At 39.8% G+C, this 20,174-nt stretch overlaps 1 protein-coding gene across 2 annotated transcripts in view; it reads right to left on the bottom strand.

Annotated features, from left to right (window-relative positions):
* PDE3A (phosphodiesterase 3A) overlaps nucleotides 1-20,174 on the bottom strand; it is a 265,096-nt gene that overhangs the window by 84,345 nt on the left and 160,577 nt on the right. For both annotated transcript variants that reach the window (XM_064459571.1, XM_064459577.1), the window contains exon 2: nucleotides 18,691-18,741. In XM_064459571.1, the coding sequence (XP_064315641.1) occupies nucleotides 18,691-18,741 (51 nt within the window). The remainder of the gene's footprint in view (nucleotides 1-18,690; nucleotides 18,742-20,174) is intronic.

Below are 20,174 nucleotides of genomic sequence, written 5' to 3'. Positions count from 1 at the left end.
AATAACAAGAACAATTTGAAGATTTTGCCCTTAACTGAAAAGGCAATTTTTTAAAGATCAAAGCAATGGACATTGCAGGGATTGAGGTTTAAATATTGAGAACCTAGACAGCATTTTGTGGATATGAAAAGTACCATACTAGTAATGTTGTAAAAGGAATAAAAAGGTTGGCAAGGCTAAGGAAACTTTGCTTGGATTCAAGGACCTACACAGAGCCAAAGATGATCCAAAGGAGGCCTAAGAGGAATCTAGAAGGGAATGAGGAAGAAGCATAGGTCTGAGGTCTCTATACTAGGCTTCTGATGAGTCAAAAAGTAAAGAGGCATTCGAACATTTCTGAAGGGAAAAAAAAAGGGATACAGGCCCTAATACAGTAAATTAAGCATATAGAAGAATATCATCACATGTGCAGGTGAAGAAAAGTTAGTAAGTGCTGACATGCACTCTGGGCAGCTGAAAACAAGTGTCTGGGATGCCAGTAGTACAACCTAGTTTTCATAAAGGACTGGTCAGGCTTTCCAGGTGAATAGGAGAAGTAGTTAGGCTGGGGTCCCTGAAAGGAAAAAAGTGATCTGGAAATATAACAATCATGTATTACTGAGCTAAAAACCGCATTTAAAACAGGCCCAGGATCAATACGCATGGAAGATTTTATGGCAGTGTGAGAAACTTACAGACAAGATTAAGTTAAATTCCAATTTCATGGTAATGACTGAAAAGGTCCTTTGATGTCATCAGTGTTACTCCAACATGGCAGGGAATATGAGGGGAACATGTTTAACTAGTTAGCTTCATACTGGGAGGGATGATCAGGCAAGTGAGAGGAAAACAGAGAAAAGTACTCCAAATGAGATAAAGTGCCACGATGGGAAGAACCTTACAAGTTAAAATCGCACTGCTTATTTATCTCCCTAGCAAAGGCAGCTGAGATCAAGATACACCAATTTCTAACTAAAGGGAAATAGGAGGTGCACTTCCAAATATCACCAGAAGAAAAGTCTGAGCCAGAAATTGTGCTGCACCTTTACGTGATTGCCACCTCAAGTGGTTCCCTCTAGAGCACATGAAAGAAGTGTTGACAAAGGAAGGTTCATCTACCCTACTACAAGGACTCCAAAAAGCCCAAGTTGAAGAAACGAGCAAAGTGCAGGTTAATATCCATTACACAATAAATGCCACCCAAGCATTGAAAGACTGTGGTAGAGTTTTCAGTGAGAGACAACTGACCATTAGAAACTGGACTGGGATCACCAGATCATTTCTCTCAAGTCAGCCATTGTTAACATTGTCTTGACATTTAAGTAGAGCACTTCCCTTTGGCAACAACAGAACTATGTGTGCCATATTAAAATATCTTGGATTTGTTTCTTTCTGCTCCCATGGTGAGGACTTGCTAAAAATTCCTGGACTTCAGAACTCCAGCAATAATTCCAAAACAAAATGTTGGAAGTACATTTTTTTAAATGCCTGCAGCAACAAAAATAGCACATCCCTAGGACCTCAAGCATCTCCGGAATCTGCTGCCCAGTTGCATAACTTTTCCAGTTTCTTCTTCCCAACTCTAAGACTCAGTGTTGGGGGTGTGTGGGGGTGTGGGGGTGTGTGGGTGTGGGGGTGTGTGTGGGTGTGTGTGTGTGTGTGTGTTTGTGTGGAAAGGAGCATCACAATCTTGAAAGAAAGGTGCTGTCTATGTAGTCCCAAAGCCAATAGGATACCCCATGTCAAGACATCATGAGATTTACTCCAGAAAATGTGTCCGGTACAGGACCGGATAGTGTGCCTTACTGATTCACACGCCTCTTCAGGCACTTCCATTTCAGTTTCTACTTTTCCTCCCTTTCCATGCTTCACTTGCTCTTCAGCAAAAAAACATCCAGTGCACAGCATGCCCTTTTCTGCTATAGCCTAAGCATGCTGGGGGTGTTACCACAACTGAGATGCTGATGTACCACTGTCCATCTGCACTGCGTCCTTTGATGAAGGAGACACTGTGCCTTGTGTTGCTCCTCCACCGACATCAAGCTGCAGCCCTCATCGATGCTAATATTAGTAATAGCTCAAAAAACAAAGCTAGTTTCTGCTTGTAAGACAGGAGGTGGCAGCTACACACAGAAGCCACATGCGCATTCATATTTTTAATCAACCCTTATCTGGACAGGAGTTAGTCAAAATCTACAGTGTGATTTTGTCCAGGGGCTGTTTCTGTGATGAGAATGCAACCACATCAAAATCCCAGCAACAATTGCCATTCTGAGACTGCACTGTCTCAAAGGCAACGTTGATCCTTTAAGATCCTAATCATGGATGTCAGCTGTACGTCACTTTCGCATCCCACAGAGTTGTAAGGAATAGAAAGTACTACTGCAGCTTCTCTTGTCAGCTACCCCCCTTCCTTTTCTGCATCTTAATGAAGAACTTAATATAAAATAATTATTCGCAGAATGTTCACTCAACTCCAAGTGTTAGTTTAAAAGAAGCAAGCACATAAACCCCTCCAGGAGTCCTAAAACACAATCTGTATATGCAGAGAGTTATTATTTTTAGACACCTATAAAAATTGGTCCTTGATGATATGACACACAAAAAGCTTATTGCCATTCCACATTTCTATCATATCCATCACCTACCTTTGAAGATCCAGGTCCCCCTATCCTGGGTGTGAAAACTGAAAATGCCATATGCGTGAGGTTACTCTGAAGCTGAGGGCACATATGTGAGAACTGCATATGAACTTTCAAAACTGTACATGACAGAAAATTTCAAGTTGTCTGTCAGACACCAGAAGAATAATAGACAACATTAACGAATGACATTTTCTCATTTTTAGAGAAGTGAGCTCTTGTACTTCAGAAGCAAAACTATTGGAAACAGAAAGAAAGGTTACCTGGGTTTCTACCAAAATATTATCCATGTAGTCTGAAAAGGGATTACATGTTTTAAATCACTACCTTGGTAGCTGGTTTTTAATAACACTCCAGCTCTGTTTGGAAAGATTTTTTTTTCTTGCTCCCCTTCTCGATCTACGGCTTTTTTCCCCTCCTTCCAATTTTTATATGCATATGGGGTTAGGTGTAGCGAAAACGAAAAGGCAAACATCTGCTACTACCACGTGTCTTCCAGCTACTAGATGGGGCTGAGATGTAGAGAGGATGTGTCTATACAACTCTACAAGCTCACCTTTTGCTTCCACACCTCAACAAGCAGGATACAATCACTAACACTGTATCCCTCACTCTCTGTGAGCTGCAAAGAATACAAAAAAATTCCATTCCCCTTCTCTCTGGACTTTTTCAATCTCTCTTATCAGCATCATCCAGAACAGAGAAGGACACCAGTTAATGCATTATGATCTGCAAGTGCCACAGAACGTTATGCTGTGGCACCACTCTCTCAGCAGGACATTCTTGCCAATTCTGCTTACCAGCAAATATGTGAATATTAGCAGAGACAAGTATCTGGTAGCACTAATGCACCTCGTCATTGAGGTGACTGATCTGCTAAATTCAGTGAAAAAAAAACTTCCTGTAGTTTAGAGGAAAAAACAGTGCCCCATGGAAGTTTATCTTCAGGATGACATGGGACACAGAACCACAGAAGGGTTGAGGATAGGAAGGGACCTCTGGAGATCATCCAGTCCAGCTCCCCCAGTCAAAGCAGTGTCAGCTAAAGCTGGTTGCTCAGGACTGTATCTAGTCAGGTTTTGAATATCTCCAAGGACAAAGGCTTCACAACCTTTCTGGGTAACCTGTTCCAGTGCTCAGTCACCCTCACAGTGAGCAAATTACCTCTTACTTTTTAAGGGGGACTCCTGCATTTCAGTTCATACCCATTGCCTCTTGTCCAGTCACTGGGCACCACTGAGAAGAGTCTCACTCCATCTCCTTTACTTCCTGCCATCAGGTATTTATACATATTGATAAGATCTCCCTGACTGAGCCTTCTCTTTTCCAGGCTGAACAGTCCCAGCTCTCTCAGCCTCTCCTCATGTGACAGATGCTCCAGTCCCTCAATCACCTTTGTGGTCCTTTGTTGGACACACTCCAGTATTTCTGTGTGTGTCTCATACTGGGGAGCACAGACCTGTACCCAGCACTCCAGATGCATCCCTCCAGTGCTGAGCTGAGGAGAAGGATCACCTCTCTCAAGCTGTTGGCAATGCTCTGCCCAATGCAGTCCAGGATACTGTTGGCTTTATTTGCCACAAGGATGCATTTTTTGGCTCATGTTCCACTTGGTGTCCGCCAGGACCCCCAAGGGCCTTCTTTGCAAAGGTGCTCCCCAGCCAGTCAACCCCTAGTCTGTATTGGTGTCTGCAGTTACTTCTCCCCAGATGTGGGAAGACTTTGTATTTCCCTCTATGGAACTTCGTAAGATTCCTCTTGGCCCATTTTTCCAGCCTGTCGAGGTCCCTCTGAATGGCAGCACAACCACCTGGTGTAGCAGCCACTCCTCCCAGTTCTGTACCATCTGCAAATTTGCTGAGGGTGCACTCTGTCCATCATCCAGGTCTATTAATAAAAATACATTTTTTGTGCCTTTTTTTTTTTTTCTTTTTTGCAATTCAGTGACTGATACCTCTACCTCTCCTCTAGGGGCTTGTCTATTCACTCTAACAAGTAGCTTTTTTTAGTCCTGCCTAAAGCCCAATAACTCAATAATTATGAACTCTAGATTCAAGTCTGATAATCTTCAGAGTTCCTCTATGGACTGCAAGAATTCATACTGCTCTTGTAACATTCAAGGTTATTCAGGAATTGAAAATTGAGCAATGCAGACCGATTACACAATGAACCTTTGATCTGTAAAAATCCAGCCCTACATGAAATTTTCTTTTTTATGACTTGACTTTAAGATTTACTCCAGCTCTGGCTTATTCAAAAATCTCAGGAGGCTGCTCCAATAATTCATTTTGAAATTTTGAACACTGATCCATCAGGCAGAGAACAAAATTATGGCTCACTACTAAAGTCAAGCAGAAAAAGAACATCTGCTGTTGAGAACAGAGCCGATCAGCTGTGAGCTTTTCCACTGGGAAACTCATAAAATGAGCTACTAGAGAGTTCAGCATGTGTTCTTGTAAGGAAGGAACAATAGGAAATACTTTCACTTATTTATTCTTTAAAACTATCCCAGAGAGCAGCAATTACAGCATACATGTCTTCCCAATATGGACACAAAAGACAGGGGAAAAAACAAATATTAAACCAGTATTAATAAAAATGCTTTTAAACCAAAGTTTCCATCATAGAGTGAAATCAGTTCATTTTGTCCTCGTTACTGAAGACATCTGATATTAATGGCATTGTGGAAACTCTGTAAGGAAGGTTATAGCAGCCCACATCCTCTAGCAATGCTACTATTAACATACCAGTGGAAGCATCCTGGCTGAAGACTAGGCATAATCACTGCTCAGTAGAAAAAAATTAAGTACATTAATCATGTTCATTCCATAATTGGGTTCATCTCTGAAAACAGGAAGCCAAAAATTTATGATGATTGTGTTCAACAATTTGTTTGGAAAGCCGACAAATACCTGAAACACACATACGCAATAAGTGAAATTTAAGATGTTATTGGAAATGAAAAGAACACTTTGTGGCACAACTCTCAGCTTTTAAGACTTGTGAGGAGCTGAACTTTAGTCTTTTATCATCACAAAAGCCACAGTGCTACATAATTTTAATGTGTGGGGTTTTTTCATTACAAGGAAGCTAGCTGCATCGCCCATTACTACATTGGCCATCGCCTCCCTTCATAAGACCCTGTCTTCAGTTGCTTACGGTTATACTTTTGCAAAACTTTAAACATTTGTGCTGATGTTTCCCTCTGCAACCGTTAGCCTGTATTCAGAAAATTTCATCCAGCATAGCCATTTCCAGAAGATTAAGGGACTCTGTTTTACTCATCATTAACTACTACCTTCTTTGAGGTGCACCACTTTGGACTCAGAACATTCTCAGTGTAGTTTTTGTTTCAGATTGGCATATGGATGCCCAAATTTCGGCAATTTGAGGAATTTGCAATCTGAAAACATGCAGATAGCTTTAGCTTGTGCTAAAGCAGAGGATTTGAATTTCAGCAGATTAAACTCTCTGAAAGTCTACAAGTTTTTCTATGGGTACTTAAAAGTAACCAGCAACTTTGTCAGATGCCAATATATTTCAACTCCCCCTAAGCCCAAGAAGCCAGTATAACTGATGCCCTAAGCATTTTTCTTAAGTTTCCAACAGGAAAATTTAAAACAGAAAAAGTGTACATGAACAAAATCTCTTAACTGATGTTTAACATGAAGACCATAAGCCTCTGAACTACTTCAAAGGAATTTATAAAGAAGCAATTGAGAAATACAAGCTGCAGCCAGTAAACTTACATTTTATAAAAAATAGGGATCTGAAAACAAAGAAACAAATGAAGAGGATGGTGAAAACTGCTGGACCAGAAAGATACACTGTGATGATGAGAGAAATGCAGGGAGATAAAGGGGTATTTCGGGAGTGTGATCATCCCAGAGAGAAAAAGATCCACTTGCTCTGCTCCAAATGACAACAGTTCATAACCTTGTCCTCTCAGTTCAACTGCCATAATAAATCTATATCTGCACCACAGAAGTGATATGCACTCTCCAGACTAAAGAAATGCTTGGGGAGCAAAAAAAAAAAAGGGACAGCATATCAGCTTCTTCCACTATCTGTGCTTTAGAAAATACTAAGTCAAATCTTACACTTCCTAACTACTTATCCTCCCAACATGCTGCTTCGAGGAATCATTTCACCAGGATACCATTTCAGACTGCTGTTTGCATTTCAGTGCCAATTCCTTTTGCAAACTACAGAATGGCTATGATCCTACAAACAGCAGCCTTCCTGAACTGGAACTCATGCACTGAAAAAAGTAGAATACAATTTAAGTCAAGTGTCATCAGCAAGCTTGTGTTCTGTTCCACACAAGTGGACTGCCTGACCAGCAGCAAGACTTGCACTACACACCTGGGAGGATTAACAACAGAGAGAGATTTTCAAGAAGAAAGGCAATATTTCTGAAAATCTGTGCTGAGCTCCTGCTTAACTGTGAAGAATATTGACATGACAGAGTGACCGAGTCTTAAGAGCAGGGCTGTCATTATCAAGCTTCCAATCCATTCCTCCTGTCCCACTGCCAATCATTTTGGGGCAGAGCAGATGACAGAGCAGGTGATTCATGGAGTGGCTGACACCGTTTAAAAGGTTTTTCTCCACCTTACAAGTGATGGGCACGGGAGGTTGCAGGAGGTTTGCCTGCATCATCTGTGTCACACAACTGCCAGTACAACATATCCTGTCTTTTGCCCTGCCAGCTTCTAGCCTCTTTCAGCTGTACATCAACACTAATTTCAATTTCTCTATCACACTTTAGGCTCCTGTGAATCACTACGGACATTTTATTGCCATTTGCCAGCATGTATAGTGCCAAGGCTTCCCCCCAGCTCTTGCCTGGCCAAAGCCATGCAAGATGACAAGTATATTTCTGGTGCTGATCCTTCCGAAATGAACTTGTCTCTGTTGCACTTTGGAAACATTTGCTCCCTGGCCTAAATGCACATCCTGACAACGCTGACTACCAGCTGAATATTGACTAACCTCTCCAGTCATCTCCTGAGCAGTGGTGGTAGTACATCGGCAAGCAAGAGGGGTCTCTCTTGGGTGCCAAGCTCATTACCACCCTGTTCTCCTCCTGCACATTCATTACGGCAGCAGGGTAGAAAGCCGGGAAGACATACAGAAGTGGTCTCATAGTCACAGCTAGTGCCTGTAGCTCAACTCCTCACTTCTAAGAGAAGCAAGGCCAAATCTGAAGCTGACTATTTCTCTGAGATAGTTTTCTGCATTCATTTGCTGTATTAGAAAGCAAAGAAGTATTTTATAGATCTTTTCTTAATCCCAGTCTCAGCTTTCTGCACCTTTCCTGCTGTGCAAAAGCAGCTCTCCTCCCCCAGCCCCAGCTCCATATTACAACCAACCCACAACTCTCCCATGAGGCCTCTTTTTCATAACATCCCAAACTCCACAAATCTCTGCTGTGCTGCCAAGGCTTTGAAAACTTGTCTGCTGAACGAAAGGATAATGTAAGGTTTTATTAACAATGAATAACCGCGGAAAACCATAAAAACATACTTAATGGGAAACATTTTTTTTTAAACTGTTTTCAGGTATTATAAGAGGGATTGGGTAAGATACAAGGATCACTGTTGCGACATGTCCCAGCAGGAACTCTGCTTCAGGCATGTATTCCCCATGGGCCTTTCTAATGTGAAGATGGGAGGAGCTCACTGAAGGTGAGCTATGAATGAAAAGGCTGTAACACCTGGCACACACTTCTAAGTAAATGCAGTGATACAAGGTAGTGCATTACCTTTACCCCGGCTTGCATTTCACTTCCATGACTCTGTGCGTTTATTATTCTGCTGCCACTAAAACCTCCTAAAGAGACCGTGTGTGGTGGCAGTGGTGGTGCCATGGCGAGCATGGCTCCCACCACACACCATAGCTTGCCTGGGAGACAAGTTGTGCAAAAGGAATAATCAGGCACAACCCACTAGGCATGGGCACTTGAAAGGAAAAGGTGTTTCTTGGTTTCAGGTGACCCTGGTTCTATTGCATTTTCCTAATCCTCAGGCAATCTGTGAGGCAGGGAGACTTACACAGCCTCACACCAACTGCTCTGAGGCCTCCCCTCTCATAACCATTGCTTCCCTACGAAGAGCTTCATGGTGGAGGCATGTACCAAGAATGCTTGCTGCACTGAAGATTTTCATCCAGGTCCCTAATGCTGTTCTGCTTGTAAGCCAGCCTCCTTCGTGGCTCTCCCCTATACAAACAGCAATACTGATGCATTTATGCCTGCTGTCGAGATGCAAAAACTGCTGCCTTGAGGAGTCTCATGTTTCCTCAGCATGAAAGTCCCAGTGAAGCTGGCTCTGGCCGAAGACGATTGGCGGCACCATACTGCTGTCAGGCTGCTGGATGAAGGGACAGCCGGACAGCAGCAAAGAAAAGTCTGAATTTAGTGGACAACAGAGGAAAATAAAGCACAGGAGCTCCAGCCTTCTCAAAGATATCAGATATCTCCATCCTCATGGATGTATAGGGGTTATGTAGGGGTTATGAGTGAGAACCATTCTGAGCAGAAAGGCAAAATGCAACTAGCAAAAAGGTCTGTGGCTGAGTAAGCCATTAATTTAAAAAAAAAAAAAAAAAGAAAAATGTGAAAACACAGTTCCCAATCCTGACAAAGTAAACCTCTTCCATTTCTATATAGCAGTTTTAATCTATCAGAATTACTTCACACATGAACACACTGAAAATATGGTGGCTGCATCATGTAATGTTGTATCAAGCTCTCTCTTGGAATATCCCTGGATTTATCTTTTCACAGAGTTATGACTCAAGTCATATTGGAATCAGTTTATTTGCTGTTTAGCACCCTGCATAGGGTGTAGGCCATGGGAGTTTCTCCCCTCTGCCGCATCAGTGGTAAAGAACAGGATATTGTACCGTTCATGCAAACTGCCTTAGGCATAGCTGTGCTGTAAATCATTGGCAGGTGAGAGAGGCATCACTTCCTGGGATTTAAACAAATCCATCAAAATCTAAACTGGTGACTTAATGGTACAGAAATCATTACCATTGTTTATACTGCTCTAAGTATGCATTTCTAGCTAAAGAAATACTACTGATGTGTTTGCATGCACAGCACATTCCTTTGAACAATCTATAGCTACATAAATCTGTATATTAATTATTGGGTTATTTAGCTTTTATATTGTTGTATAAATCTAGTTCCTGTTTCTAAATTCATAGTCATTAACGAAACAATTAAAAATTTACATCATGGGCTAACGTGTAAAGATTTTTACTGTTTTAGGACTGGTATCAAATACAGCTTATGCTCAAAGACTATGGCTCATGAATTCTACAGGGAATTTCAGGCAGAGGGAAATACTCAACATCCTTACAGCAAATATTTAACACCTCATCACCTTTGGCTCATTTGGTTACCACACCATTTCAAATGTGTATCCATTCAGTGAAATCATTCTCAGCTGTGGCTATCAGGGATAAAAAAGTTAGGATCATTCCAAGAAATAAAGATCCTCAGGCACATACACCAAATGAAACCAACAAAGAATTTCCCCAAAAACCTGTACTGAAACTTCAGGAAGGACTTTCAGGCAATCCGAACTGCTGGACGGACAAGAAAGTAAAGCATTCATAAATTCTTTCCTTAGATTTATGAAGGCAGTTTCTTCTGAAATTATTGAGAGATATAAATACATTAATGATTCAAGCACTAAGAGATACTACAGTTTTTTGAAGAGAGGCTAATATATGATGTAAAATTCATCACCATTTTGCTTAAATTTACCCATGCAAAACACCCACAGGATCAGGCTCTCCCGCATCTCCCATTAAAAGTGTATAGCTAGGTAAGATGTTTCTCATCAACTGAAACCGAAAGATCTAATGCAGGGTTCATACTCAAACACACTTTCCTTACTCTTTCACACACACAAAAAGCCAACAACCAACCAAAAAATTCCTTTGTCATACCAGGCTCCAGAAACCATAGAGACTCCTGTGCTGTAGTGTCTGTGAGCATAAATGCTGTTCAAAAGATTGAAAATAAAATTAAACAACCCCTTCCCCCTCAAAAAAAACCCCACCACTGCTCCCAGCAATATTGTCTATAGCCATCATAACTACTCCTATTTTTTCTCCACCACTACTTCTTAGCCTGTTCATGGTTCTGTGTTTCATTTGATTTGATGTAAAGTATGCAAGATGAGGAATAAAAATCACTTAAAGACTTTTAAAAGATACAAATTATATTCAAATAGAGTATTAGACTTCACATTAGACTTCACTGTAGACTTACAGCTGCCATGTTCTTAAAAGCCAGATCTGCTGCATTATTTTAAACTAGAAACAAGATCAAGACAAAAATCCCACTTTCAGAATTCCATTTTATTTCCTTCATGCAGTCTCAAAAAAAAAAAAAAAAGTGGTAATACAGTAAACCAGTTTGGAGAGGTTTTGTCATTTGTTAACATAAATATCTTTTGTCTCCTCTGAATAGAGAAATAACCTACAATGTTACTACCTACCTATCAAAATATAATATCATTTCCTCAAGTTTAACCTATAGCATAGTAAGCTCGTGCATCCCTTTAAGGACTAAATAATTAATTTGCACCAAAAGGCAGTGCTATTATTTTTCTATGATCCTATGAACAGGATCAGCCTAAAATGCTCAAGAAGTTGCCTCTCTGTGTTTGTCATCTTGCATGGTAACTGCATTTTCCTATGAGGCACTGTTGAGCAAGACAACAAACAAGCAGAGCAGCCCCTCTCCACCTGTGCCACCCAGCGTAAGGAGCAATACGAACAGCTACAGAAATATCTATGTGTTTGAAGCTTAACATCATCTTTCTTCCATTCATTTACCTTCAAACAATCCTTACAGATTCACACTATGCTCAAGTCAACTCCATCTATGTGCATCAGTAAGTCTCACTTCGCCCAAAGTGGTAGAAGGGTCAGGGCAATTTCCTTTTCTTTTTTAAAACCCTCCAGAGGCATTGAGGGGCTATTGATGGAGAGGATACACAGCTCAGTGCAGCCAAGCACACCTCACACCTAGGTAAGGAACGCTTATTTTTCCCAGATACATCATACTGTAACACAGCATGATGCAATGCAGCATCAGGGTTAGAGTGATTGAAAGGAAAAGGCAACACTGGAAAAGTGAACTGGTTAGCAACCCAAACACAACAACAAGGATCCCTTACTGGTCAAATATCTGTTCATAATAAGCCAAGGATCTGCATTTCTGTCAGAGGAAGAAGGAAGCCAAGAGGCTAAAATACAGCTTTCCTTTGAAACAACAGTAGTGCCCTTACATCATCTTAACAGAAGCAAGGTGACTAATGAGTCACTTCATATCAGAGCATTCCTTTACCCTTCTTTTACCAGGAGATTTAAGAACGCCTGATTGAACTGGATCAATTCAATTCAATTTCAATCCAATGAAAATGTATTCATCAACAATGTCTTATTGTTTTCAGGGTGAATTTTTTATTGCAAATTACCAGATAATCTGGTTCCTTTGAAATTAGTATTTTAGCTCGTTTAAATGATAGCAAACCAAAGCAGAAGAATAATCTAAGTGTCTGTTCAAGAAAAAAAAAATATTTCTGAAAGACAGTTTTTTTAAATTTGGCATTCAAAGGTGTAGCAAATTGATTTGGTGGGAGATTTAAAAGAGCAAAAGTGAAACACAAAGGCATTATGCTAAAAAAAGACAACACAAAAAATAGAAAAACTTTATCAGAGAATATGGTGGATTATTATTCACTTGAAGGCTTTAAATTAAGACTGGATATTTTTAAAAGACATATTCTTATTTAACCAGAAAACATTGGCCTGATGTGACAGGCTGTGACAGCAAGATGTTTTTTGACTAGTAATGTCTGACATCTCTAGATGTTCACAGTGGTCCAGTTTGGCTTTAAAAATCTACAACTCTATAAAATATGGCAAGTAATCTGCCCTTCCCTTCCCCCTCTCAATGAAAAGGGTGCAGGAGGACCCTTCTCAAAAATTGGGAAGTAATTCTGTAGTCCAACCTTCATTCTGTTGAAGAATTTTCTCCCAAATTGCCCCTTTCCCATTGACAAAGGCATCCCTTCACAGTCAACTGTTTTATGATCAGAAAACTGTGTTGGAACATGTAATAAGGTACTACCTCCACTTTCCTTTCAGTATTATTTCTAGAATTATTTATTTTAGTGTCTCTACATCCCAAGTAAGAGATTGAAAACAATTTCACAGAACCCTGGAGCAAGAAGCAGGAAATGTACTAATCGTACTCCCATTCATCACATCTTAGTCCTACTTATGGTGACGATCCTTGCTCCAAACAGCATCCCACAATTTTTATGTTACATCTGGTCTATATCATTTACATCTGCTTTACTCTTGTCCTTGTTAACATACTTGGAATGATGCATCAACCAAGAAGATGCTGAAAAAGCTGAGGTTCTGCCAATGCATTACATCTACTTGTACTCAGTAATTTCATACTTACATACATACATGTAAAATACGAAATGGAGCAAAGGCATGCACCAAGGAACCCATCAGCAGTAGACTACACTTTTCCTTAGCCACTCAGCTTAAAATACTCCTAAAACCTCTAGAGAAGTCTCATTTTTGAGACAGGGAAATTCTGTCAGTTACTTAAGTCTGCATTAGTGGGCTGCCATGGCACATGACTTGCAAAATCGGCTTTATCAACATTTTGCACTGTTCATCATGGAAATGACAAGTAACAATCAGCTGGTTCTCACTGTATGCAGAGGACCCCAAACACCACCGTTAAATCACCATAAATCTCTTTACAGTGGCATTGCAAGGGAAGACAGTGACACAACAGATTCACCAGAGCACAGTACCTGGTCAGTAGCGGGAATCGACTCCCATCTACGCTTCAGCAAGTACAGAGATTTCCGGCTCATGATTTTGAATCTGCTCTAGAGGTTTTTCCACACTCAAGAAAAAAGCTTCTCTCAAACCAGTGTCAAGAAGCTTATTTCTGACTCCTTTGCTTCATTGCTGTAGACGGTAGAGCTCCCCGATGTTCACAAGTTTTTGCAAGCTGCAAGGTTGAGACCGGTTACACCCGAGCTTCTCCCGTTTCTTTAAAGCATCCGTCTCCTTATAGTGCCACGACAAAGGGAATCGGGCGAGACAGTGAAAAGCCTAGCTTTCACTGACGAATTACCTCGCAAAAGCATGAAGTAGGTAGACAACACCAGACGCACTCAATCTGAAAATAGCTGTTGCTTAGGAACTGGAGGGGTAAAATGCAGCACCTCAGATATATAATTGAGAGCTTTTATATTTAAAGAGAATTAAAAACACTGGACCTCTGTGTTTCTCTCTCGATTATCATCCTTTTATAATGTTGGAGGAATGATCGCTTGATTCCACTGACTCCTGGGGCTACGCCTACATCTCCAGCAAGCCAAACAAGTCTTGATGACAGAGCAACAAATAACTCCCACACATTCAAGGTCCCTTGTAAAAATGTGTGCACAAAACATGCTGTAGGTCCCACCTGAAATATCTTAGAAGTATCAAATATTATGTTTTAGTAAAATAATTAAAATACAGTTTGCATATTTTTTCTGCAGAGGGATAATATGCCAAGGATGAATTCTGCTAGTCATGTTTTCTTGTAGCATGTACTGACATTAGTAATGGGTAGGAACACTTTCCTTTCACATGAGTGAGATGATGTGGTTTTACTGACTGCATGTGTATATTTAAGAGAGACATGTTTCTTTAGGTGGGTTAAACATTCCTAAACATTTATGAATTTCTTTGCCTCGGAACTCAGTTTCAAAGTTTTGTGCCTAAATGTTAACATGTATTAATTTTAAAAATTAAGCATGGAACATAATGAAATTCACTTTGCACTTTCTGCATGATTTCAGATGCAGAGAGTAAGTTCTCTGTGTGAAGCATTTACAGCAGGAAATGATAATCTTCAGAGATCAAAACAAGAAGGGGCAAAAAAAAGAAGTAGGTAGCCAGGAACTCACTGATCTTTGCAAGGCAAAGATTCACTTTAATTTAAACAGCCTTAATAGTGTAATTATTCTAAAAGAAAAGGAATCCTACAACATACACACATACGTGTACATATATATGTGTGTAATCTACGAAACAGTGAGCACGGTGTTGGCGTGAAAGTCAGGAGCAAGCTAAATATCGTAAAGACAGCTTTTTACTCGTCCCACTTACATTCTATTGAATTGCAGATGCTTATCAAGAGACAAACTCCTGCAAACAGAAAATCCCATAAGCCTCAGAGTAGTTCATCTGACATCCATCACTACCTGTAACTACATCACTTTGCATTTAATTCCCACTTGCAGAAAAGGAACATATTTTCCAAGTGGGTCATTAAAGAAGTATGACATACGCTGTAGTAGTTTTCTCTCATGTTTCAACACATACCATAGGAAACCTACTAGTTCTTAAAAAAATCTTAACAGAATTAGAGTTTTGTTTAATGAGTCTTGGTAGAATAATTTTATGAGTTTATATGTGGATTTTAGTTTCATATTATGGTAAACCAGTGGTTCCACTTCCTTTTCTCACAAGTGACATTGCTAACATTCACAGATACAGGTGGCTTCTTAAGATCTACCCTCCCACTTTCATTACTTGACTCTGTAAGAATTAAAAGATCATGGAAGACTAATAAATTGGCTCCCAGTAACATAAGCCTAAACCCCTTCCTCCCCTCTTGCTGCTTGCCCAAGCAGCACAGGCTACCACTGTCCAGGAGAGACCTCTCCTCCCAGGTCCCGTTTCTCAGCTGGAGGAAAGCCCCACAGACCAAGGGAAACACCATAAGCAACACTGTGGCAGATCCTGCAGGCAATTGCCAGTCCATCTTTAATTACCTAATGTGTTAGATTTGAGGGAGAAGTATACCTAACAGATTACTCATCTTAATTTTTAAGCAAGAGCTTATTTAACAAAGGGTACACTTTCTAAGAACACAAACTGACAACAGTGCAACTACATCACAAAATTATAAAACAGATCTTTTATATTACATGCAAAAATTGGAACCTCCTAAATTTCTCCTAACCTTTCAAGGAGCTAGTTAAATTAGGTTTAACTAATTATTAGTTAATATTGATGCGATGAACTACCACTACTACACCATACTATACCACTATACCACTATGACTAATGGAATCTGTTAGATATAGATAACTATTCCTATCAAAGACAGTTATCAGAGCCATGTAAAAGACAAAGTCTGAGGCTATAGTGGAATAACTGTGGCTTATTTTCTTCCCCCTAATGACACTTTTTTCCTGTGCTTCTTGTGACACGGCACTAGGATACCACATGGTAATCAGAGAGGTTGGGTCATTTTCTTTTCCCACCCTATTCAAGATCCTTTAACATTTCTGTGGTACATACTGCTTGTTAGTTTTACAAGGTGGTTCTAAGATTTGTAAGAAGCAGCTTTCTAGAAGCTTTGCAGAACACCTATACACAACCCAAATGAAATAAAAGAGCGCTTACAGAACGAAATTGATTAAAAAACTACGCACTCCTTTTTTGATGGATTTAGAAGGAAACAGCTCACTGTTCTGTCAAGAAAACCCGACATATGCAGATTTTATCCTGTTTTGAAGGAACACGCTCTCGGGGGGGGGAAGTATTTTTGATTATTTTGTTAAAAAAAAAAAAATTAAAAGACATTCTCCCTGAGGAAAAAAAATGATCAGCAGGAGACTTCCACATGAAAACCTGAGTTTTCCTGAATAATGTTTTTAATAATTTAACAATATCCTTCAGGAAAGGTTTAAGCAACTGCAGGCTGACCTGCAGAGAATTCCACCAAACATCTCCACACCCCCGTTTTTTATTTTTTAAAAATATGAATGGTGATGGAGTATATAAAACATCACACAAGGAAAGAACAAAACTTCTCAGAAAGAGAGAGAAAATTTTTAAATGTATATGGAGTTATCTTCTCACAATTATCTCCTCCTCAGCTTCTACTGAAACCCAGAAAACTTCACCTGTAAGTTTAGTAATCAGTTATCTCATTTTGCCCAAGTACAACCTTCCCTAACAGTACCCAATAAATTATTTTACTTGCACGCCATATAGATGGGCATTTGCCGCACCTGAGTTAATGTCCATGAGACCTTTTCCTTTGAAATTAGGCCACGCCATGTAAGCCTTCCTTATTCTCAGAATGGGGCAAAAGAGATAAACCAGGCAATATATTAATTTCTCTGGAACGTTCCTTGGAAGAAACCGTAGCCTCATGAGAACAAATAATTAAAAAATTCTTTGGCAACTATTTCATCCTGTGAGTTCACTTTTTCAGAAAGCTCAAAAGGGATCTATTAAGCAGCCCAAGTCCAATTTCCTGCAGCAAGACACATTTTTGACAGTCAACTTGACCCATCATACCTTTTAATTTAAAATCTATTTGGACCAGTTTGATACACCACTTACCTTCCACCTAAATCCCTTTCTCTAACGTTTCTTATTGGCTAGCTGTAAACCTTAAAAAAAGTCTCACCGACAACAAAAAGTCCTTCAAGCATGGAGGCACACAGCCAACAGGATGTAAGAGGCATTAGGACTTAAGACAGGGTTTAGGCCTCCGCCTCTGACGCAAAACCAGCGCAGACTTCATATGCGCTCCAGTCAGCAGTCTAAATATTTTGCTGCTGTAGGCAAAGCATTAGGACTGTAGGGCATGGTTCAGAGCATACAAAGGACATACAAAGTCTAGGTCACCTTAAGAGTCCTTCAAGTAACTGCCTGCCTTCCTCTCAACAGTAGTTCAGAGGAATCCAATTTACCTTCTACTCTTTGGACCAGAGGAACACAACTTGGTCAACTAGTACATCAGATGAGGCAGGAGAGATTACGTACTGCACAGGTCTTGCCTTACTGGATAGGATTTCCCTGCTTTCTGAAATTCCTCAGTTTCCACTGAGAACTAGTTTGGTTTTTTAATATTTTTGAAAAAACAGACTGTCACCTGAAAAAATCAGATCTGCAACCCATCTTAAACTGTTTAATGAAATATTGAATTTCTTGCAAATTTCAAGGAGGTTTTGAAATGAGATGCAAGACAGCTTAGAAAACTTCAGGAAAAAATTTAGAATTATTCAACAAGAAGGGCAAAAAAGCAAAATTTAGTAAATTAATTTGCATTAAAAAATAGTAAATCTTGTCTATTACAATAAGTAGCAGTTTCCAGATTAACATATGATACTTTCTAATTAAAAATGTAGATACTCCAGTGATTTTTGCAAGGGGCATTATGAAGGTTAGTCTAGGAACTACCCTATTGAGATTAAGGTTGCAAACATGTAGCTCCACAGCAGCAGAGCCTGTTTATTAGAGATTTAGACATATATGTCCATATTAATACAAAAAGCAATTCCAAAGTACCGAAGTGCTAATAATGTATTTATATAATTTCAACATCAGATGGGAAAGACTGTTTTACCCAACCAGAAAAATTCCTGAACATCAGTACTGGCAGCAATGTCTCCTTTGCAGCAATTGTAATGCTATAGATAATTTTTTTTTTTTTTAAAAAAAAGGTATCTGCATGATGCCATTAACACTACTGGCATAACTTCCTTTCAACGATGTGTCAAGAGCAAATAACACCACTAATCCCTTTATTATTGAACAAGGTGAGAGGGCCATCCAAGTCTTACAAATTTGTCAGGTTTAAAAAAAAAACACCACCACAAAACATACACACATGATTTGAAATTACATTCCTTTGATATCCTGATGGAGACAGCTGAGTAAGAAATGCTTTCTCAATACACCTAATCCATCTTTCTGCTACTAAAAGAATCTTTCTGTTGCGTGACTCAGCTCTGTTTGGATCAATTGTTTGGATTACAGCTCAAAAATTATATTAATGAAAGATGTCATGGTTTTATGCTTTTTTCCATTGATTCAATCCTGCAAATATTAACAAAATGAACAACGTTGCCAATGTCAGATGGAAAACTTGCTTGAATACCTCAAACCTAACAGAAAGCCAAAACCAAACAAGAAATACTGAACAACTGACCTGTGAGCCTCTGGGTCCTCGTTTGTGATCCCATTCAGAATGCCCCATGAGCTGAAAAACAAAGAAAAGCAACAGCCATGTGAGAAATTGCACTCATTAGCTTTAATTGAAACATTCACACTTTTATATCCATTACACATTTTCTTTGAAAAAACAGGTTTGCTTTTACAATTTATTTCACACAGCTTTTAGCTCCATAATGAGGGTGAGAAGACTTGGGAGTTGTTACTATAACTTTGTACCTTTACATTCAGAGCCAAAACACATCTAGCATCGCAACACTGCTCATGCCAATAAAATTCCCACTGCCATAGGTTCAGCTTTGGCCAAATGTTTAATACTGATCTGGCAAAAGGAGAGCTGATACATCAACAAGAAGATTAGCAAAACCAGGGGACGTTTGATTAAATATCAATGCACGTTTTACACCAGGCTATAATTCTGCCTTTCCGCTGAATTATTCTCAATGTAATAAAAAAAGAGAGGTACACCCTCTAAGGGAAAACAGGCTGGGGCTATTACATTGCAGAGGTACCAAAGAGAGAGTTTAGAGATGATGGGTTCTTGTGGAAATTAAGATTTGTGATGATACACAGCTTCTCAAGTTAAAGAGAAGGCAAGCATTAATTACAGCCCGAATTCAGCTCTCAAATCCTCTGTGCAACCCTACAAGAGATTGTGGTGTGAGGCAAGTGGTCAGACTTTGGATGGTACAGATGGACTCCAGAAAAAATAATTTATCTTCTCCCATCTTTTTTCTACTGTACATCATAACTGTACGCTAACACAGGCACTCACTCTCTTTCTTCAAGCAGCACACAATTTGCACGCAGCAGCTCCTTCCATTTACGTCATGGCAGGGGACAAAAAAAAGAGAGAATAATACCCAGTAGGCTTTATTACTGCGTTATGTATCCGAAGATTTCGGCAAACGTGAACTGCTGACAATAAAGCTATCCCCATGCCTGCCTAAGAAACCCTGGAAAGCACCTGGGAGTGCCCAGGCATGGCTCCAGTGGAGCCCGAGTTGTGCATCACACAAGGTGGCTGCTGCTGCTGCTAATCCTGCCTCTGAGCGCTCGGCCAGCATGTGTTCCAGCCTGGGAGCTGGGTTTTTTTTATTTTACAGCTACTCAGGGATCTCTTCTGGGTAATGCTTTTTCTTACTCATATGAGTATAGCTTAATGCAAATATAAAAATATGTGACTGAAAGATAGTAGGGTAATGTGACACGTAATGACTTACAGTCACGTACATTTTCTTGCTCTTTTTTCCCCAATATTCCCTCCCAAAGGAAATGCCTTCTCCCAGGTCAGAGGTAGGCAATGAGATTTACAACCTGTGCTTATGGCAGAACATGCTTTCAAAACACTCATATCAGGACAAGAGATCAAAAATACTTTGAAAAATGAGGAGAGTCACATACATCTCTTATGAAATCTTTATCTTCTGCATCAACTGTTCCTACTTATCCTTTCCTTCT

The sequence above is a fragment of the Phalacrocorax carbo genome, chromosome 1 (assembly GCF_963921805.1).
Source record: "Phalacrocorax carbo chromosome 1, bPhaCar2.1, whole genome shotgun sequence".
NCBI lineage: Eukaryota > Metazoa > Chordata > Aves > Suliformes > Phalacrocoracidae > Phalacrocorax > Phalacrocorax carbo.
The sequence above is the reverse complement of the archived record's forward strand: the minus strand, read 5'-3'. Positions and strand labels throughout refer to the sequence as shown.